At 45.0% G+C, this 22,718-nt stretch overlaps 2 protein-coding genes across 3 annotated transcripts; both read right to left on the bottom strand.

Moving 5' to 3' along the window:
• Window positions 1–70: 70 nt before the first annotated feature.
• Window positions 71–3,507, bottom strand: ZNF513 (zinc finger protein 513). Of its 2 annotated transcripts, none has more exons than XM_033124473.1 (4): window positions 3,285–3,507; window positions 2,876–3,037; window positions 1,331–1,918; window positions 71–1,238 (listed from the first exon to the last, which is right to left on the bottom strand). In XM_033124473.1, the coding sequence occupies exons 1-4, from the start codon at window positions 3,337–3,339 to the stop codon at window positions 412–414; spliced, it is 1,632 nt and encodes a 543-aa protein (XP_032980364.1). In that variant the 5' UTR covers window positions 3,340–3,507; the 3' UTR covers window positions 71–411. The 2 variants fall into 2 exon arrangements, with proteins under 2 accessions (XP_032980364.1, XP_032980365.1); XM_033124474.1 differs by lacking the exon at window positions 3,285–3,507 and adding an exon at window positions 3,158–3,238 and having other exon boundaries at window positions 72–1,238.
• A 533-nt stretch (window positions 3,508–4,040) lies between these two features.
• PPM1G (protein phosphatase, Mg2+/Mn2+ dependent 1G) lies at window positions 4,041–22,538 on the bottom strand. The gene is made up of 10 exons (XM_033125333.1): window positions 22,163–22,538; window positions 9,468–9,537; window positions 8,858–8,943; window positions 8,385–8,517; window positions 7,289–7,701; window positions 6,572–6,709; window positions 5,851–6,085; window positions 5,365–5,494; window positions 4,960–5,062; window positions 4,041–4,655 (listed from the first exon to the last, which is right to left on the bottom strand). The coding sequence occupies exons 1-10, from the start codon at window positions 22,280–22,282 to the stop codon at window positions 4,449–4,451; spliced, it is 1,635 nt and encodes a 544-aa protein (XP_032981224.1). The 5' UTR covers window positions 22,283–22,538; the 3' UTR covers window positions 4,041–4,448.
• Window positions 22,539–22,718: the final 180 nt, after the last annotated feature.

Here is a 22,718-nt window from a genome sequence, read left to right as displayed (position 1 = left end):
GCCTACTATACTAAGGGTGAGGCTGAGCTGTGCTTGCCACTGTCAACTCAGCATAGACATGGCTTTGTTAGTGTTTCCTTTATTATAAAGCACTGAAATAAGTTAAATAAACAGGTGGGAGGCTGGGCAGTCCCCCAGCCAGTTCCTCCACAGCCCCTGGGAGCAGTGGAGGCAAATGCAGGGCCCTTCTCACTGAGCTCATTAAGTGCATCAGTCAAGGCAAGGCCCCCTGGTCCATATGGGCCCCCTGCCCATGGGATCTGGGCTGGTCCATATAGTGCTTAGGTTAGTCTATGTGGAGCCCCTGGCCAGCGGGGGAGGAAGGAGAAGGTGGTTTTTCTGGTCCATATGTATAAAACATACAGGAGGGTCAGGGTTAAGCCATAGGGCCCTGGGGGAGAAAGACCTAGTTCAGGGTGAGTCTGTGTGGTGAGCCCGGCTACCAGTGGTGCCCAGGGCTGTTGGACCCCGAGAGCTCAAAACGGAGGTGGGGCTGTGAGGTGGAGCCCAGCCCTCAGAGGCAGAGAGGCCAGGCCCTCCTGCCCCACCATGCCCGTGCACCTTCTGGTGGCGTTTGTAGTTGTCCCAGTGGCCTGTGGTGTAGGCGCAGGTGGCACAGCGGAAGGGCTTCTCGCCTGTGTGCCGCAGCATGTGGCGTTTGAGGTTCATGCTCTGGTTGCAGCTGTAGTTGCAAAGGCTACACCGAAAAGGTTTGTCCCCAGAGTGGATGCGACCGTGACGCTTGAGGTTGGCCAGGTTGCCACAGGCATAGGGGCAGAGGGGGCACTTGTAGGGCTTCTCTCCTGTGTGGACGCGCTGGTGCCGTTTCAGGTTGTCCAGATGAGCAGAGGCATAGGGACAGCGGGCACAGCGGAAGGGCTTCTCGCCACTGTGTGTCTTCATGTGCCGGGCCAGGTGGTTGGGATAGTGAGTGGCAAAGGGGCAGAGGCTACAGGCAAAGCCTTTGTCACTGGGGCCCTGGGGCCCCCCACTGGCACCTCCTCCAGCTTCTCCTCGCATGCAGCGCCCACACATGGCAGCTCCTAGCCGACTACCCTCCCCCTCCTCCAGCTCTTGTCCACAGTTCCGGCAGGTCCAAGGGAACAGCAGCTCTGGCAGTGGTTCTGATCCAGTCCCACATAGGCCCTCCCCTTCACCCCGTAGCTGCCCACAGTCTGGCAGGAAATTGGCACCACCTGGCGGTACGTGGAGGCTCAAATCTGGAAGCAGCAGAGCATCTGTGGGAACAATTGAGACCTGGGCTGTGAATCTAAGTACCCCCTAGGGATACCCACTCACGTCCCAGGATCTTTGGTCCCTTGCTTTTTACCTTCAGGTCGCCGGGGCACTGCCCCCTCCTGCTCTGTGGGACTGGGAGGCCGGGCTGGACGTGGAGCACAGCAGCGGAAGCCACAGGTCGGGCAAGGAGGAGTGGGGGGCCCTGCATGGGTGCGCTGATGCCGCCTCAGGTTGCCCAGGCTGCTGCAGGCAAAGGGGCAGTGGGGACAGCGGTAGGGCTTCTCGCCAGTGTGGGTGCGGGTATGTCGCGTCAAGTTGACGAGCTGGGCTGAGGCGTAGGGGCAGCGACCACAGCGGAACGGCTTCTCCCCGCTGTGTGTCTGCATGTGCCGCTTCAGGTGGCTCGAGTAGTGGGACACGAAGGCGCAGAGGCGGCATGAGTATAGTAGCCGTGGGGGCAGCGGGGGCCCCCCACCCGGCCCTCCTGCCCCACAACACTGCCCCTCACCTGTCGGCCCCCCACACAGCTGGCAGGCTGGGCCTGGCCTCTCACCCCTGGCCTCCCCTGGACCCCTGGCTGGTTCCTCAACTTCACTCTCGGCACTTAATGCCCGGCCGCCCCCAGACTCGTCGTCGCTCAGCCCGTAGGGAAGCCCAGGCCTGGCCCCCAGAGAGTCTCCTGGTGAGAAAGACGTGAGAAGAGACATCAACATGGGGGTAGGACCAGGCCCCAAATTCCCTTTCTCACTTGTGGTTGCCCTTCTCTTTCCTTCAATGATCCCGAAAATGAAATATGAATTGTCTATTGCTGAGCTGGACTAACGTAGTGAAAACAGTTGTACCTAGTTTCACTTAATGGAAAAAAGACCACAGACCGAAATGAATCTATAACGTAATGAACTGATTCTTGGGATAGAAAGTAAAAATACACAAAGCAGAGGCCTAAGACCTTTTTCTAAGCTCTGTCTTAGTACAGTGCCTTTTACTATGGAGCTGATTATAAAATAAAAACTCTCAAAAGACTTTTTGGAGGGAAGTAGAAATGAAACGAGGCATACAATAATAACACTTCTAAGCCTAAAGGATGGATTGTTTTACATGTATTCTCCTGGTGACTTTCAAAAACGTCAGTGGCATAAGTGGGTAGATAGTGCAGCAAATTAGGATGGAGTTGATACTAAGATCATGGAAGAGGAATGTGGAAGGTAGAGACTAAAACCTCAATATAAAAGGAGCTCATACTGCAGGTGAAAGGTAATTAGATTAGACATCTAAGTACTAGCTTGAATGAGAAGTTGCTTCCCTGAACCTCTTAGAAGTAAACTCATAAAGAACGGGCCAGGGAGGGGGACAAGGTTATGACGAGCATTTACTTTTAACCAGTTGCTTCATGTGATTCATTCACTGTCTTATTCATACCACCTTTGGACCAGGCCCCAGAACTTCACCTCAACAAAGTGACGGAGATAACTGGACAATCAGGCAAGTAAAGAAATGTAGCTCAAATCTACCCTAAACCAGTCCTAAGTTGTGGCAGAAAACGGTGTTTTACTCACTGGCACTAAACCCTAACCCGCCTCCTGAAAGGTTGGGGTTCCAATGATCACTAATCCTAAACAAAGTCCCACAAACCCACCTTCAGAGTCTCTCTCGAAGCCCATGAGCTGGTCGCTGTTGCCGTCACCTTCCTCTTCTTCCTCTTCCTCTTCCTCCTCAAACTCCAGATCCTGGCCTAGTAGCAAATCACTCTCCAGTACCAGGGCCCCGGGTCCTTCGTCGAGGGAGTCTTCGGTATCCACTGGAGAGGGGAGGGGTCCTGTGGATTCTCCCTCAGGAGCAGTGCGCCTCATCCACACCGGGGGCCAGCCCTCGTGGACCGCACTCCCTGGTCTCACACCCTCCCGGGCTCCCTTAGTACCTCGCTGGGAAGCTCGGAGTCCGGATCGCCCACTCCATCCCTCAGGAGTCCCCCCTCCACCTCGACCTGAACCCACTCCACTGACCCCACCCCTGCTCCTCCCCGCTCGCGGCCACTGACCCCTGACCTTTGACCCCCTCGCATTTCACGGGCTGCGGGTGGCTTTGCTTCCTTCGGGGCATCGTGACCGGCTCCAGCCCGACGCGACTCCGGCCTGCGGCCGTCCGGCCCCGCCCCTCCCAATTCGGCCCGCCGTCCGCCCTTCCTCTTAGGGCCCGCGGGCCGCCCCCATGCAGCGGCGCGGGCACCGGGCAGCCCCCGGCCCTGGCCCCGGCGCCCAGCTCAGGCCGCTCCCGCCGCCGCCGCCGCGTCCATTCATGGAGCCCCCTACCCCCCCTACGGAGACCAGCTGGTACCTCCGTACTCGTTTCCGCTTCCGCTGCCGCAGAGCCACACGGGACGCGTAGTCCCTAGAAAGCGGAGGCGGCACAGCTTTCACAATGTGACCAGGAAGTGATTGTGACGAAAGGAAGCGGGCGAGCCAATCAGAGGTCAGCTAGAAATCGGCTGGCGAGGCGGGCAGGGGCCCAGCCCCTAGCAGTTTCGTCTCAAGGGCCGCCTGGCCGGTCCTGACCCCTCCGTAGAGGGACAAGGAAATCACTCCTGACTCCAGGAGGGGGTGGGATGAGCGACTCCAGGCCAGCCTGTCAGCAGCCCTGGGAGTTACAATAGCCGGTCCCCCACTACCAGACAGATTCGATTCTGGGGACGCACACGCACAGATAGGGGCTAGGTAGATGCTACCGATGAGGTCAAGCCTGGGGCCCAGGTACCCTGGGCAGCCCAGACAGGACAGCAGCAGAGAATAAAGGACACCATGGGCACGATTAGGTTTTGGCCTTTAGTCTGAAAAAGTGTTGATTGAAAGTGTACAACAGAGGAGCGGGTGCAAGCGGCCGGGGCCATGGAGCCGCCTATAAAAAAGAATGTCCTTAAATAAAGTTCACAGAGTAAAAACCAGAACCGCCAGTCCTTCCCTCCAACACAACAGAGCACAGGCACAGAACTGGTGATGAGCCCCAAGGAGCAAGGAGCAGGCTGGGGAGGACAGCAGAGGCTCCCGGGTTGCTGTGTGGAGGGAGAGCCCTCTGGAATGGGCTGAGTAAAGCCACCCAGCTCCACCCTGCACACCTCACAACCACTGCTAAGGCTAAAGGAAAAAGACAAAAACTCAGTCTCAGGTCCAGAGGGCTCAGAAAACAGTCCAGGTGGGCAGGGCTCTGGACAACCGCTAGTCCCGCTTGGCCTTCTTCTTGCTGTCACTGTTGCCATTTTCTTCAGCCCCCTCAGTAGAAAGCACCTCCTCCAGTTTCCGCTTGCCAATCTCTGGCTGAAGCTCTGCTGTGTTTCGGGGCTTGAAGCAAATGATGATGCAGGTCATGTTGTCACACCCTGTACCGTCCCCAGAAGTGTCGGGTGCCAGGCACTGATCCAGCAGCTACAAAAGGGATGGGGTAGCACAGCTTCAGGGTTTAGATACCTTCCTGGAAACCTTAAGTCCCACTAGAGGGCTGGCCCTGCCAGACAGGGTGGCAAAAGGAGGGAAATAATCAACAAGTATCACCAAACAGCCGATCTGCTAGTCCATGAGGCATAAGGATAAGTCAGGGAAATGAGGGAAAGTGGAACTTTCTAGTTAGGGCTTAGCATCTCTCACTAACGAATGATACCCCCAGGCTCTGGTCTTACAGAAAACGTACGCTGTCCAGACCAGACACTCTCTCCTCCACCCTGGGACTCACCTCTTCCACAATGGATGACAATAACCGAAGCTCCCCATTTTCATCACGCTGGCTGATCTTTGATTGAATAAAGTCTATAACTTCCTGGCTGCTCATCACATTCCTGGAGTCAAAAAGCAAGAGTCAGAATCCTCTTTAGTCCCGCCAAGGCAGAGCAAAGGAACGTAGCTAGAGGTGACACTCTGGGTCAATGTGAGCACCCATAGAGATTGTCTTCAGCTCTGCCTGAGGCTCGGGGGTCTTGACACCAAGCTGTCTTCCGAGGCTCTAATCCTAGAATAGCTTGAGAAAAGGTGCTGAATGTCACCATTAGAGGGATGATAAAGCCAAAGCCAACTCAGAGCCCTATGCAGGGAGTAATGCTGCAGAAAAAAAGGGAATTTTAAGGCAAGTGCCAGTGCTCACCAGATGCCATCACAGGCAATGACCATGAATTCGTGGTCGTCAGTGAGAGTCAGCACCTTGATGTCAGGAAGGGCTGAAATCATCTGTTCCTCGGGTGGCAAGTTCTTGTTTCTCTTATAGAAATGGTCTCCTGAAGTAAAGGAATAGTTGGTTGATGAGTAGTCTGGGTACATCGCACAGACTTGTGTTTGAAGCCTTGCCATTCATTTCCATTCTTTACAAAGTTCCAGAATTGAATGGAACAGTTTCTCTAGTTTCCAGCCCAGACTTTAGGTTATTTAACCTTAAGTAAGTCACTCACCTATCTTTTTCATCATCCAGAAATGACATCTATCTTACCTACCTTACAGAGACATTTAAGGACAGAGGTAGTAGATACAAAGTAATCGGAAAGGTACAGGGCTATGAAGATTAAAGCTTGCTACTACATAATCTAGAACAGAGAAAAAGACCCAGAAGTCTTTCCCATAGTCTTGTGGCCCTTACCAATGGCTCTGGAGAGGTTGAGGCCCCCGTTGACTCGTCCATCCATGGTGACCTTGCCACCAGCATTCTTGATGCGTGCTAGCTCTACTTCATCTTCTGGTTTGTGGTCATAGGACATGTCTAAAGCTTTGCCAGCCTCAGACACCACACAGCGAGAGTCTCCTGCATTGGCTACAATCAACTGCTTCCCTCGTATCAGAGCCACCACTGCTGTCGTACCGCTGTCAGAGCCGGGCTTAAGAGGAAGAAAGAGAGCATCGTGGGAGTTTCTAGACACAAGCTCCTCATTAGTGCTCCCCTGACAATTCGCCTATGCTTTCTCCTCTCACTAGGACCACCAAGAGAACGTTAACAAACAGGAGAAGCACAGATTTTAATCTTTCCAAAGACTATACCGTGTTTCCTCGAAAATAAGACCTAGCTGGACAATCAGCTCTAATGTGTCTTTTGGAGCAAAAAGTAATATAAGACCTGGTCTTAAGTAATAGCATTAGAGCTGCTTGTCCGGTTAGGTCTTATTTTCGGAGAAACACAGTAGCATGCTCCCTCTCTTTTCTGAGACAATTCTACCCCAAAGACTTGGTTCCCCTTGCAGAATAAATACCCCCATGACCATGACTTCAGTACTAAGATAACAAGGGGAGCCCCCCCAAATTAAAATCAGGGGATTCACACCTGCCTCTTGGGTTTTCTAAACTCACTGTTCCCCTTCCCCACACACCTCCTCTTTGCCTTCCATCCCAGGCACCATCATCTCTTCCTCCTCTTCGTCGTCTTCTTCAGCCTCCTCGGTGTCATCCTCGTCTTCCTCGTTCTCTGCCTCTTCACTGCTGTAGCCATCCTCTTCCTCACTGCATTCCTGCCAAAGGGATGATCCCAGGCCACTGAGACTGGGATGACCTACTGCCCTCCTCCCCTAACTCCGACTCAAAACCAAGAGGCCCTGACTGAACACAGGTCCTCAAAACACTGAAAGATGCACCTCTATGATCATGATGGAAAATTTGGGGAGAGGGCTAGGATGGGTATAACTGCTATCCCGAACCGGGCTCAGCAGTCACTAGCAGGAAGCCCTAGGGAAGGCCAGGGCTGTCAGCCGAAAGCACCTTCCAGGCCACGTGACCAGAAAATAAGTTGTCTAGAAGAGAAAACATCCAACTAACCAAAACAACCACCACCATCTTCTTATTCTCTCTCTAGGAGACAGACTCTGACAGGCCAGAACTAGATCTATTTGTTAATGTATCAACAAAGGAAGAGGTAAGAGGGCTAATGGTACTTGTGTTGGTGGAGACAACGAATTCAAGAAAAGCTCAGAATACACTGGGGATCTTGGGGGATGATGTCAAAATAGTAGAAGGAAAAGAGTCAAAGCTATGGACTGCCACCAAACAGCTCTCTGCAACTTCTGAATCTGTCTGCCCCCACACGCCCTTACCTCGCTGTCTTCCTCTTCCTCCTCCGCCTCATCTGACTCATCCTCACTGTCCTCAAAGAACTTGGACTTAGCAACTCGAGGCAGCTTGTCGGAGGCTGAAGAGCAGGAAGGCCCAGCCTCACCCGTGGGAGTGCCAGGCTCACCACCTTGGCCTGCCTCTGTCGCACGTTCCGAGTTGGAGGAAAGGCCTGTGTGGGCCTTGGCTGTGGGGCCATTTTCCTCTGAAGATTCCCTAGATCGGTCCTCAGCTCCTGCCTCCCCATTGAGGCCCTGGGACCCTGGTTCCTCGCCTGTCCCAGTGACAGCTTTGCTGTGGGGAGCACCCTTGTGACAGTTCTGCCCGTAGCGTGTCAGCAGCTCTTCAATAGTCATGGTGGCCTCTTCATGCAGCAGTGCGGCCTCCTCAGTGTCCACTGCAGGTGAGAGGTGAAATCAGCGCCCCCGCTCCAGGCTCCTCAGGGGTCAGTCCCGCTCACCACCTCCACTGCCCTGGCAGCCTGACTTCCAACTTCCCCCACCACTTCCTACTCCCAAGGCTCCTTTCACTTATCAAGTCTCAGAAAAACACCCTTTTGCTTCCTTCTCAAGTAACATCTGTCTCCATAGACTTCCTTTGGTCTTTGTCTTTCACCCCCTTCTTAGCCAAAGGAACACTAGTTACTATATTTTCCTTATTACCTCTCAATTTTTATTGGTAAGTTGAAAACGCTATTCTGGCTGAGGACCCAGGGAGCCATAATGCTAGTTCAGGCCTACAGCCCAGGCTTAATGACTAGCTGCGGGGGCTAATGACAGCTCTGGTTTTGAAAAAAAGGTCATGTAAACATTAGTAGGAACCAGAAAGACCCCATCACAATGACAAGAAAATAATGCATATAAAAATGCTTCCAACTATGGCACGAGGCACTCAACAAAGGTTGTCCTCCTTTTCATAACCACCTGTGGTGCTGGAGAACAGGATCCATCAATGTGAGGACTCTCCACACAGGGTCCCCAGGAAGTCATCCTCTCTTCAAATTTATATATAAATCAAATGTACTAAAGAATAGTACTGGAAAATACTGAGTGCCTCTCAAAGAAGGGATACCACACTCACCATCATCTTCATCAGCTACTTTTTCTTTTTCATCTTCATCCTCCGTGGGTCGCCCTGCAATCTGTGCCAGCTCCTTAATGACTTCCTCAGTGGTCAGTTTGGCATCGATAGCCAAGAAGGCATCTTCCAAAGCCTGAATATAAGCAAAACAATATGAGGCAAGTGTAGGAAAAAGAACAGATATAGAATGAATTGGCTGTATATGATCCAGGTCACAGGATGGGTTGCAACCTAGAGTGTCATCCGCCACATTAGGAGACATTCGTGTATATCAATAAAAACAGTTCAGAGACCTGGGAATAACAAGGCAGCTCTAAAAAAGCCAAAGTGGGAATAAGATCATTTTAGGCACAGAATCCTTGAGGAAGACAATGCAGTAAGAAGATAGGTGGCAACGAGAAAGGAAAAGCCAAGTATTGGAAAACAAGGGAAAGCTTACGGGAGTGAAGAATGAACATTGTGGAAAGACAGACCTTCTGTAGCTTCCCTTCTTTGTAGGCCTTCTGATCTTTGATGATATCAGGAAGGTATTTGGCACAGTACAAGGCAACTTCCTCCCCTAGAAGAAAGGTAGGTCACCCAGAGCACTGCTTCCCACACATAAACAGTGATATAATATCTATATGCCATATTGGAGTGAACTCTAAGGGTTGAGGAGATGAATACCTCAGCACAGCTGAAAACTATATGAAAGACAACGTTTGGGAAGTTCTGACTAAGAAAATAGACTTCACCAAGTTCTGACTAAGAAAATAGACTTCACCATCACCTCTCTCAGGGCCATATTTACTATATCCCTTGTCTTTTCTCACTTGTATACTTAATTGTCAGTGAAAAAAAAAGATAAATACTAATGTAGGAAGAGGCTTTCTTGGATTAAAACAAGGCATGGTGAGATTATGAATCAATACAATATCCTATTGGGAAGGAGGAATGGTAGAATAGACAAAAACAGCACCAGGCAGGAAATGATACCTGAGGACCAGAACCTTGGAAAGTAAAAGAACAAAAGACCTGGTTCTTGTCCTGTAAAGTCTAGAATTGGGGTGTTAGCATGTTCCCAGTATGAGCTACGCAAGTTACCTCCATGTCCATCGTAGACAGAAAACATGGCTGTCTCACTGTCTAGCTCAGGAATACAGTTGTGAGCATCCTAGGAAAAAGCAGCGCATGATTAGCATTTCTCAAGGTCAGAGGGTATTATTCTCCCTTGCGCACCTCTGGTCACAAGGATCACGTTCACACCTTAGTCTCACTAACCCTTCCCTAGCTGACCTACATGGCCTAGAAATAAGAAAGGAAGATGGGATGATAAACTAAGGAAAGAAGTACAGGGGAGGGAGAAAGGAAGGAGGGTAAAGGAGGGAGGGGAGGGTGGAAAAGGCAAGGCTGGAGGGAGAGAGATGAATCAGGTCACTGCCTCGGAAGTCCAGCAGCCTCAGCCTAGGAGCCCTCAGTCCAGATGGCAGAATGTTCGGCTGCTGGAACTCTAGACCTGACCCTTTTGGACTTGTGGCAACTATGGGAAGAACCAGAATAAAGGATCTTTAAAGTCACTTCTAGACCCAGTCCATGAATCAGTGAACCTCAAGGAAGAAAATGTTAGAGAAGATAGCAAAATGAGACTGGAGGGCATTACCAACCTGGAACGTTTCATCCTAATGCAACCTAAGTGAAAGTACTAGAAATACGCAGAGCTGTGTACATTTACACTCTGTCCTTCCCCCCAGAATACTATCTATACAAATTATTTTCTTCTTCCCTCAAAATTTAACTCATACAAGAAGTTACCCTCAGGTTAGGCGGAGGATATATTTACAAAAGAGTGTCTTCCCAACAAATCATACTATGAATCTACACTGTGCTTAGTACTTGTTAACTGGAGTTTACAATGCCCTATATAATCAGCCTGCCCATATCCTACCTCCAGCCGCAACTGAAATATCATTCAACTCTGATGGCACAGCACACCCGAAGAGAAGTTTGCAGTGGTCCTGCCACACCAACATTTCGGTTGGAAGTCTGGGCTTGATCAAATTCTTCTAACAACAAGACTCTACTCCCCAAAACTAGTATTCCAAGCTAAGCCATAGTTCAAACAAGTCTGTCAGACCTTGATAAAAATGTGCCACAGCTTACTCTGCCCCATCATGGAAAACAACACAACCTTCCTTTCAGTTACTTTCTACAAACAAAAAGGATATAATCAACTATTTATTTACTTTGATTGATTATTCTTATGTTAATAGTTCTCCTTTCTCTTCGGGCATTAGCATTTTAAAATTTCTAACTGTATTAATACTTAGGAAATCTGAATGCAATGGTTCTTCTGTTATCCCTGAAATAAGAGTATACTTTTACTATACAAGTCTAGAAAATAAAAGTTATGTTAAAGTAGGGAATGAGAGAATCAAAAAATACCTAGTTCTTAAAAAAAAAAAAAAAAATACCTAGTTCTGTATTCCCTCTGATTGTCTCCAGGAGAAAGTACCCCCAAGCTAACGGGCCATCAGGGATGGCCCTTGATGGCCTATCTAACTAAGGTCACTGCTACCTGCCTCTGAGCCTCGTCCCAAGGAGCTGGAGAGCATCACAAACCAAAGGTCACATCTCTCTTCCAAGCACTCTGCCACCAGCAGTGATGGCCTCCTGTTCCCTCTAAGCTAGAGTTTATCTTACCCGGCCTTCCTCTCTTCTCACCACGTCAGCACCTTCTTGTCTGCTTTTATGATTGTTTATTTCCCCAGCATCCTCTACCAGTAGTTCTCAGACTTTAATGTGATTAAGAATTCATTTGTTCGTTCACTCATTCGTTCCTTCATTCATTCATCAATCAAATATCTGAGTATCCATTATGTGCAGGATGAGTTCTGAGTGCTTAGGATAAATATTGGTAAATAAAATAAAGACCAGGATTTCATTAAAAACTTACACTCTAATGAGGGATATACACAATAAACACAATAAATAGGTAAATCATATAGAAAAAGTGGAACAAAGTAAGGAGGACTGGGCTGGATTACAGAAAAGCAGAGGGAGAAGTGCATCTGCATGGGACACAGGTAGTACAGGCGTGCTAAACCCCTAAGAAACTGTACCTCAGTAGTCGCTAACTAAGTCATGCTGTGTCTCATTGGCTTCAGCAGAAACAATTGTGTCATATTAACACTGATTTTAATTGTGTTGATTTTGTAGTGTGGTTTGCTGGCATGGAATTTATGTCCAGTTCTATATTCGTACACATTTAAGTAACATTAAATTAAAATTGTTTTAGTAAATTAGTACTAGAGTTCTACAAGTATTGCTTTCCTTAAAAAAAAAAAAAAGAAAAAGAAAAAATAATATGCATGGAAGATCTCCAAGATATTTTGTTAAATAAAGAAAGCAAGATGCAGAGTGATATATTTATATATTTAGTAAGCTGCTGTCTAAGAAGAGGGAGCATAGGAACAGATATTTGTCTTTTCATACTACAAGATACACCGAAAGTTAATAAAAGCAGTTAACCATGGGAGGGCATGAGGGTGCAGAGGGATGGAAGCGAGACTAAACCATGGAAATGTTTAGCTTTTCCAAAAGTAAATTAAATGTTTTTAAAATTTATTACTAAAATTTGTGCAACTGGTCCAACTAATTCCACTTTTTTGGTAGGGGAGGAGGACTGCTCCTCCTGTCTTCCTGTCCACTTCTTCCCAGTGGAACAAGACAATCCACTGGCCTTTCTCCGTCTGGCAATGCCACTCTAGATCACAGTTGTACCATCTCTTTTGAACCACACCGCTATGCAAACCATCTTTTTGACTTCCTCATCTGTTCCTCAGAGAGCATGTACTCTTGAAGCAGAAGATCTAGCCTCAGTGAACATATGAAAAATGTTTAACTTCAATTGGAAGCAAAGAAATGATTAAAAACAAGAAAATATCCTTTTGTGCGAATTAGGTTGAAAAAGATTAATATCCAGTGGTAGTAAGAGTGAAATAAAAACACATTCTCATATCCTTACCAAAAGGAATATAAATTAGTACAGCTTTCTTGGAGGGCAGTTTGGTAATGTGAGCATGTATCAAAATTTAAAATGTGCATGCCCTTTGATCTAATAATTCAACTTCTAAAAGTTTATTTTATGGAAGTAATAAGACAAGAGTATAAATATATATATATATATATATATACACACACACGAGTATAAAAATATATACGTGTGTATATATATATATATATATATACACACATATATATATGAATGCTCATTACAGCATTATTTATAATAGAACAATTATAACCATCTAAATTTCCATGAATAGATTAGATTACAAATGGCACATCCCTCCTACAGAATGGAACATATGAAGCTGTTAGAAATGATGAATATGGGTGGGGGGTGGGAGATGAGGGTGAGGGGGATCAAATATATGGTGATGGAAGGAGAACTGACTCTGGGTGGTGAACACACAATGGGATTTATAGATGATGTAATACAGAATTGTACACCTGAAATCTATGTAACTTTACTAACAATTGTCACCCCAATAAACTTTAATTAAAAAAAAAAAGAAATGATGAATATATGTTAATTTGGAAATGAGTTCACAATATATTAAGTGATAAAAGGGAAAAAAAAGTCCCTGTATGTATACGCTAGAAGTCCAGAAGATCATGTATCAAACAGTAGAGAGAGAGATTTGGGTAATATTTTCTACATTTTTAAATTTTTATGTAATAAGCCATATTGCTCCATTCTGAATAATAACGACAACAAAACAAACCTGTGAATTAGCTTTGAGTTGCCAAGCTACCATGTACTTCATGATCTCTGGACAGCTATCCCTTTGCGTGCCTCAATTTTATCCTTTAACGTGGAATAACAACATCTACCTAACCCACATCACAGGAATATTTTGAGGATGATGCAAAACATATAAAAGTGCTTTGTAAACTGGATTTTAACACAGATATTCTACTCAACTTTAGCACCTGGCTCACAGTTTTCTTCTCTGTCCTTATTCTCAAAAAGGAATGCCCACCATAAAGATTCATCTCATGCCCTGAGGTCTCAGGTCCTAGAACTACTCCACATTATCTCCTCCTCCACTTCTTGGTGAGGCTTTGCATCTATATTATCACTTGGAACTGCTCTACCTTCTCCAGGCACTTCAATTTCTCCCTTTACATCTCTGCTCATAGACTCCCTACCTTTAGCCTTGCCTTTCTTTCTGGCCCTTTCTGAGCCAGAGACAAGCATTTCAACTGTCTCAGCAATCTAGAAAACCTCGTCCAACCTTGTATAACCCGACCAACTGCTTTCTTTACCCCTGAATCAGAGCCATTGGGTGTTGTAGTCATATCATGAAATCATGTTGACTGTGGTCACTACTTCCATTCAGCATTTTTTTCCTGTATTTTTTCCTGTATTCTCCATTGACTCTTTTTTTTAACTTTTGTTTATTTTAAGTGTTTTTTTCCAGGACCCATCAGTTCCAAGTCAAGTAATTGTTTCAATCTAGTTGTGGAGAACACAGCTCACAGTGGCCCATGTGGGGATCGAACCGGCAACCTTGTTGTTAAGAGCACCATGCTCTAACCAACTGAGCTAACCGGCCACCCCTCCATCAACTCTTAAATATATCAACCACAGCCAGTCACAAACCTTGCCCACACTGTTGAAGTTATCAGTGTTATTCTCTTTTCACTCTTAGCAGATGAGCTAACCTCTTTCTTTACTTAGATCAACTACTTCATGCACTACTTCATCTTCCCTATTCTACCTCAAAATTTCTCCGCAAAATTTATCTAATCTCCCCCCTTCCCTTCTGCCTCAAAAGTAGTATTTCTCCTCTCTTTCTAGCTTAACATTTCCTCTTAAACTCCTTATCTTCAAATTCTTCTCCTTCAAGATCTTACTCAACCAAGCAGGCCATAACCTTAACAGCAACCCGAATAGCTATTTTACCGAAGCACTGGATATAATCCAATAGTACAAACCATGTCAGCTTTCTTGAAAGTTCTCTTGGATTCTGTGAGAAACTGTAGTTCTATACCTCCAAATACCTATTTCTATTGGATGTCCCTTCACTTCAAACTTAACATATGTAAACGGGAACTCAGCAGTGTCCAAAAAATATCAGAGCTTCCCCTACCGGTCTTATTCCTGTAGATGGAATTTTAAGTCTCCCCAGCAACACCGATTACAGGTCCTCCTTGACTTCCTGGCTATCTTCCATCATCCACAACTGAGTCCTGCTGAGTTTTCCTTAGTGACTCTGTTCCTGGATTATGTTACCCTTAATAGTGTTTTAATTCCTCGCCTATCTCTACTCTCTGGCCCTTGTAATCCAGCCTACATACACCTAGCTGCCAAATTAATCTTCCTAATATAATATTTATTGCTAGAACCTTCAATGGATTCTACTGCATATAAGGTTGATTCCATACAACTTAAACCAGAAATTTAAGGCACTCAATCACCATTCCTACCCATCTCTACCATCCAGTCTCTTAGCTCTCATAACCATTCCCCAAAAGAAACTACTCCACTCTTGACACTGACCACCCCAGCCCAGTATACGTAGTAAAAATGTTTGCCTCAGTCTTTCCTCCTATCCCTCCTTCTAATACTCTTTTTTCTCCCACTCTCCTCCTCCTCATCTGTCTGTCACACTCGTTCCTTAAGGTCCAATTAGTCTCACCACCTCCAAGAGATCTTTCTGAATCACACCAACACTGTATGACTATTCCCCCCTCTAAACTCTTTTAATATTTATTGCCTCTACCAATAATTTGGCACTCAGTATATGCTATCTTGTATTGTTATCCAACATTCCACGGGGGAAAAGGGAATGGACAATCTAGGTCCAAAACTAGATTGTAAACCAACATGAAAGCAAAGACTGTTTTAAATTTCCTCATAACTCGGGGGCCTAACATTATGTTCTGCAACACAGAAGGACTTCCATGTTTGCACATATGGTGAGTTCCCAGATGGCCTCAGGACAAATACCTTAAGAACATCCCCCTTCTTCATTTCCTAACCCAAACCCACAGATTATATCATATCATAACACAATAACCACTGAGATGGTCTGGAAGAGATAACTCTGACTGTGCAGGTCACCTGAGTCAGGGCTCTTCGGCCTTGCCTTACTAAATCACACAGCCACTTCCAGACAATCAACAGATCTCTATTAATAAAGGCCTGGTTATCCTCCTGATGTCAATCTCCTAAGGTTATAAATATATCCACAAACAAAATATACCTGTATTGTTGAATCAACCATCTGGATTTATGATACATAAATTTATCTACATCTTTACAAATCAAGATAAAAAATCTGAAGGTGGTCGGGAAGGAAATTATGGTTTGGTATGACTGACTTTTAAAATGATATGCATGTATACCACTGTGCTCTAGACCTAATATTTTGTGTCCCCCTGAAATTCCTATGTTGAAATGTAATCCCCAATGTGATGTTATATGGACATGAAGCCTTTGGGAGGTCATGAGGTAAGAGCCCTCACGAATGAGACTAAAGCCCTAATGAAAGAGACCTCAGAGAACTCCCCTGCCCTATGAGGACACAGCTAGAAGACAGCTGTCTACGAGCCAGGAAGTGGGCACTCACCAGATACCTTGACTTCCCATCACGGTATCAAAGAGATATTTGGATACCGATGTTCATAGACACAAGGTAGAAAACAACCCAAGTGTCTACCAACAGATGAATGGATAAACAAAATGTGGTATATACAACAGAATATTATTCTATTTTCTTAAAAAGGAAGGAAATTGTGACACGTGCTATAATATGGATGAACCTTGAAGACATTATGCTAGGTGGGATAAGCTAATCACAAAAAGATCTGCCTTTAGATGAGGGGATTTTATATGGGCAATACGTTGCAACACATGAATTTTAGGGGGATGCAAAGCATCCATCTATAGCACAGTGGTAATACATGCACATAAGTTTAAAAGTCAGTAATACGAAAATGAAATTTCCTTTCCAACCACTTAGTCAAATTCATAGAAAGTAGAATGGTGGTTGCCAGGGGCTGGGAGGAGGGGGAATAGGGAGTTACTGAACAGGTATAGTTGCAGTTTGCAAAATGAAAAGAGTTCTGGAGACTGGTGTACAACAATGTGCTTAACACTGCTGTACTGTACATTTAAAATGGTTATGGTGGCCAATTTCGTGTTATGTGTATTTTACCACAGTTGAAAATTTTATCTATCTATCCGTTTGTTTTTTAAAAACAACAGGGGCGGCCACTCGGCTCAATGGTTAGAGCGCAATGCTCATAACACCAGGGTCGCCGGTTTGATTCCCACATGCGCCAGAGAGCTGCACCCTCCATAACAGACTGAAAACAGACTTGACTATGAGCTGAGCTGTGCCCCCACAACTAGACTGAAAATGAATTGACATGGTGCTGATGGGTCCTGCAAAGACACACAGTTCCCCAATATTCCCCAATATAAAGCTAAAAAAGATAAACAGATTTAAAAAAAGATAAAATAAAATAAAAAGAAGAAAAACTTCTCACAAAGAAAAGCCTAGTCTCAGATGGCTTCAATGGTGAATTCTACCAAATATTTAAATACTAATTCTTCATAAAGTTTTTCAAAATATAGAAGAGGAGGCAACACTTCCCAACTCATCTATGAGGCCAGTATTATCCAGATACCAAACCAGGCAGATACCACAAGAAAACTACGGACTGAATAATATTAAAGTAGTAACATTCCTCAATTGATCTACAAATTAGCACAATCCCTATCAAAATGTCAGGTGCCTTTTGTACAGAAATTGACAAACTGACCCTAAAGTTCAAATGGAAATGCAAGGGATTCAGAAAAGAAGAAACAAGAAAGAGAACAAAGTTGGAAGCCACACTTCCTGGTTTGAAAACTTACCACAAAGCTATAGTAACCAAACAATGTGGTATTGGCATAACAATAGGTATACATATCAATGAAATGGATCTTCAACAATGATGCTAAGATAATTCAATAAGGGAAAAGAATAGGCTTTCAACAAATGGTGCTGGGACAACTAGATAGATAGCCACATGCCAAAGTATGAATTTGGATCCTTTCTTTACACCACACACAAAAAACAACTCAAAATGGATCACACACCTAAATGTAAGAGCCAAAATTATAAAAATATTGATACACTGGACTTCAAAATTAAAAACCTTTGTGCTTCAAAGGACACCAACAAAGCAGAAGGCAGAGTGGGAGAAAATATTTACAAATCCTATGTGATAAGGGACTTGTAACCAGAATATTGAAAGAACTCTTGCATCTTAGTAAAAAGAGAAAAAAAGACAACCCAATTAAAAATTGGCAAAGGATCTGAATAGACATTTCTCCAAAGTTATATAAATGGCCAACAAGCACAAGAAAAGATGCTCAAACATCATTAGCCATCAGGGAAATTCAATCAAAACCACAATGAGATACCATTACTCCTACACTAGGGTGCTACAAGAAAAAAAGACAGGTAAGAACGAGTATAGGGAGGATATGGAAAAACTGACACCCTCACATACTGCTGGTAGAAATGTAAAATGCTAAAACCACTTTGGAAAATAGGCAGTTCCTCAAAATGCTAAACATGAATTTATTACATGACCCAGCAATTCCGCTCCTAGGTAGGTATATACTCAAGAAAAATAAAAACTTACTTCCACAGAAAAGCTTCTACATGAATGTTCGTAGCATCATTATTCATAATAGCCAAATATGGAATTCTAAACATCCATCAACTGATGAATGGATAAACAAATGGCCAGACAATGAAATATTCAGCCATAAAAATGAATGAAGCACTGATAGACTGATGATATAACATGGATGACCCTTAATAATAGCATGTTTAGTAAAAGCCAGGCATAAAAGGTGACATATTTATGATTCCATTTATATGAAATGTTCAGATACCCAAATCCATAAAGACCTAATGTAAATTAGTGGTTGCCAGGGGTTAGAGGATGGGCGACAGGGAGTGACTTTGTAATGGTTACAAGGTTTCTTTTTGGGGTTATAAAAAATGTTCTAAAATTGATAGTGGTAATGGCTGTAGAACTCTGTGAATATAATAACCATTGAAATGCACTTTAAATGTATGTGGTATGTGAATTATCTCAAAGTTGTTTAAAAAGTGGCCTATACAAGTATACATTTTTAAATAACATATATGATTAAAAGTTGATATACTCTTTCTTTGAACTAGATGTAGAGGGAAACAGGAGAAAAACTCCTCTGGAATCAGTAATGAGTCTGTAATGTGCCATTAAACATCAGTGATGCTTTAAGTTCAGTTCTCAAGATTTGGGCTCCCCAGAAAGTATAATTTTTAATAGAGGCTTAAAATGGGAAGAGCTACTGATCAAGTCTGTTAAATTTCTATACTCAAAATCAAGTCCTTAACTCTCAAAGTGCAATTCCAAGATGATAACCCAACAGCGGATCAAGGGTGAAGTAGTAGTAGTAACAACTGCTAGAGGATTGGGCAAGAAATAATTTATGTAAAATATTCCTGAAATCTTGAGGAATAAGTTCTGATTACCCCTCAAGTCAGTAACTTAAGAACTTATAAAGGAATAGTATAGTACAAATCAATTTCTCCATGGGCATAACTTTGATATCACTTCATACTAACCTTGAATTAGGTTAGTGAAGAAGAGGTACTGCATGTTAATCAAATGAAAAGAATGCCATTTTATGTAAGTTGCTTAAATGTATCCTAGACAAAGGAATTCTGACCTGGTTCAGTAAGTAAAAAGTGCTTTAAGCTAGAGATGAAACACTAATGTGAGGATCAGACATAAATGCTCTTCAGCTTCAGATGCCCTCTCTCAAGTGGAACCCCACGACATGCTTGAGAGGTAGCTCATTTTAGTAGCTCATTATTAATATAATGATTGAAACTGTCATGCAGATATCTTAAGAATTTTCTGCTCAACATTATCCACATTCAATTCTAGGTGACCCTCAATGACCATTAATAACCCGGCTTTTATATGGCAGTGAACAGCTAGCCTACTCAAAATTATATTCTAGGTATTGATACTGCCTTTAAAAAAGGGCAAACATAATTTACAGAATTAAAAAAAAAAAAATCCTAACTCCCCATAGAAAGGAATTTTGTCACTCCAGAGAACCTCACAACCAAAAACTACAAGTACCTTTGTCCCTTTAAGACTGCATCAACTAAAACTGTTTTCAGATTGGACTTAATAGCCACCAAAAACACAGCCTTTCCATATGTATTTCTCAGGCACCCTTCCACAACCTACCTCATAGCCCCCAAAATACATACCTCAACCAGCTTGAGGGTCCCTCCAAACCATGGAGAAGGAGGAAGGGAAGGGAACATCAACTGTGGTATTTTGATTACCCCTCCTCAAAACACCCTGGTTCCACAGCAACAGGGGCTGGAGAGAGGCAGAAAGTATAAAATGCCAGCTGTTGATAGTTGCCATCCTTGCCTCAAGAGAAGGGATAAAATAATACTCTCTAAAGCTGAATTTGTGTGTCAGGATTTTAGCAACCTTTGTAATGTGTATTAATGTAATAAACTTACCTCAACTGAATCTTTAGGATCAAGCAAACAGGCTTAATTGGTGGAATTACACCCTAAAGGTTAAGAGGAACAGAAGTACACTTTGTGAAAAGTTAAGATTCACAGATACGAGTCTAGAAGTCATAGTTATTTTCTTGTCATTCCAAAGAAACTATCATATACATTGGGGAGAAAGGAAACAAAGCCAGAAGGAAAAGTATTGAGGAAGCAGAAAAGCATCTCAAACAGGGCTTCAAGATGATTTGATTAGGTATTTTTAACAACTCAAAGGTAAATTCAGAAACAATGTAAAAGGAAGATTTTAAAACCCTGAGTGGTTACCTCTCAGGAGGAACATTAGGATCTAAGGACTAGTCTAACAAGATCTCTAAAAATCAAACAGCCCCTGATGAAAAAGTCATTTTCTAATTACCAGAGGAGAAATAAAGGGAAATGCCCTGCAGAGAAGCAGCAAAGGGCACAGAATCACTAGGCAAATAACTTGGAAAACTGAATATCCAAGCAACTCAATTCATAAAGAAAACCAGAGAAGAGTACTAAAGAAATGGAAAAACCACAGCAAAGAGGAAAATGGAAAATACAGAATGAGGAACCTGAAGGAAAAGCCTTACTGAGATGAAAGTCACTTCAAATCTTACATTAACAGAAAATGCCATAGAAATAGAACCTCCAAACTATCAACTAACCCAAACCCCAGCCTTGCATAAATGTTTTCCTTTTCAAACTATATTCGCATATTTCTAACAGTCAATTACATTTACCAAGTACCAAGTAAGCTTGATACTGTGCACCAGTGAAATCTGAACGTTATACTTCAGGTTAACACAGATTATAAATGTTTAGTGTCTTGGAACAATTTCATCCTAGAAATTCTTTCCACCAAAGCACAAGTGTCCTAACCTTTCTTTGCCTCAACTTCTGAGTTGTAAAATGTAGGAGCCAAAACGAGATGAACTATAGGATCCCCTCCTATCTTGAAATTTATACCTAATGATAAAACTGTTTTTAAACTCTGCTGTGGGTATAAAATTTGAGTATGAAACAAACCTTTAAGTTTACATACTGTCATTCCAGAGCTAACCACAGGGAGGAGCGAGGGATTTAAAGAAATTCCCAAGGGAGACCGTATTTGGCTGTTACCTGAAGCCCACCTAGTAAGTGGATAAACCCTCAATCCCAGACATAATTAGAGCATTTCCCTGGCCCCTCTGCCTAGATCAAACAATCCTCTTTACAAAAACACATCTTACACCTCTTTCTTCCTTTCCTTCCTACCATAGTTTGCCCTGTTCTCCTTTGTAGTTTCACATCCATTTTGCCTATAGTACTCCTTTTTATCCAGACTTTTTCCTTTTAACCAGTGAAGTTTTCTAGAAAAAAATCAGTTCTCTGCAGGTTAAGACAAAAATATATTGATGAAATGATTGAAAAATCATGGAAACTATTAACAACAAGAACAGGCAAATGGCAAATTACTGAGTAAGTTTTCGAAAAATCCCGAGAAAATATCAAGCATATTTTTTGTTAAAAAAGGAGTACTACTGACTCGTTTCAAGTTTTCCAAAGGCCGTAAAAGGCCCTGATGAGAATACAAACGAGTGACAATTCTTGGAGGTCAGGTGGAACCTTCTGAAACTAACATGCGGTGCCCAGGGCCAGGCAACTAGGCGTTAAGAACTTGAGTTGAAACAGGCTATGTGCCCCGGCTTTCTGTCACTGTCAAACTCCTAGCCCAACGAAGCCTCTCACGTATTTAAATTTTTTTTTTAATTTCAAGTACCGTCATTCACATCTATTCGCCTAATCCCTCGCAAAAGTAAATGAATAAACAGTCCCTCTTTTCATCTTTACTCCCACACAAAACGTCACACCGTTTATGAGCCTAGAGGGCTGGGTTGGCACGAGAGCGATGGCGCGAAGGCACGGGGAGAGGGCAGTCAGTGGGCGGAAGGTGCCTCTCCCCACATGGCCAAAACCTCGCCGCCAAGCTGGCCACAGACATACGGTCCCCAAGCACCGGCAGCTCCCTCTCGGCACCAGGCCCGCTCTTGGTACCGCCCCCCCAAACTGCGGCTGAGGCCGCAGTCTCGATTTGGACCCTTCCCCAGGAATGACCCCATCCCCCCCGCTCCCTTTTTCCAACGGGTTCCCGCCCTGCAGCGGCCAGCCTATGGGCCCCTCCCGCCTCACCTCCATGGAGACACGCCAGCCTTGCATGGCGGAGAAGCCGTAGGGTAGCGGCAGGCGCGGTGCGCCAATCCCGTCCCCGGAGCACTTCACCGTGTTGGGCTGGGAAAGGTAGGCACCCATGGCGGCGGCTGGCCGGCGGCCTCAGGGGCAGGTGAGCGGGCCGCGACCCGTGCCGGAGCCGGGAGCGCTGCGGTCGCGTATGGCAGGAGCGGCTTCAGCGGCGCGGCGACGCAAGGTGCCGGTAAAAGGCGCGAGGCCGGCCAGGAGGCGGTAACGGGACTAGAAACGGAGACGGGGCGGAAGCGGAAACGGCGCCGCTCCAGACCCCGCCCGGCCGGCGCGGGGCGGCGCGGCACGGCGCTGCAGACAGTCATTTCCTTAGCAACTCGCCCCGCCCGCGGGGACAACGGCCCGCCCAACCGTCGCTGCCGCGAGACTGGCGCGGCCACGCCCACCAACGGCCGCAGCCTGACTCCCTCGGTCCCCAAGGCGGCTGGTCTTGCGTAGCGGTCTCCTGCTGTCCCCCGTGTTTGCTCCCCTACCCTGGTCTCTCGCA

The sequence above is a fragment of the Rhinolophus ferrumequinum genome, chromosome 13 (genome assembly GCF_004115265.2).
Source record: "Rhinolophus ferrumequinum isolate MPI-CBG mRhiFer1 chromosome 13, mRhiFer1_v1.p, whole genome shotgun sequence".
NCBI classification, from domain to species: domain Eukaryota; kingdom Metazoa; phylum Chordata; class Mammalia; order Chiroptera; family Rhinolophidae; genus Rhinolophus; species Rhinolophus ferrumequinum.
The sequence above is the reverse complement of the archived record's forward strand: the minus strand, read 5'-3'. Positions and strand labels throughout refer to the sequence as shown.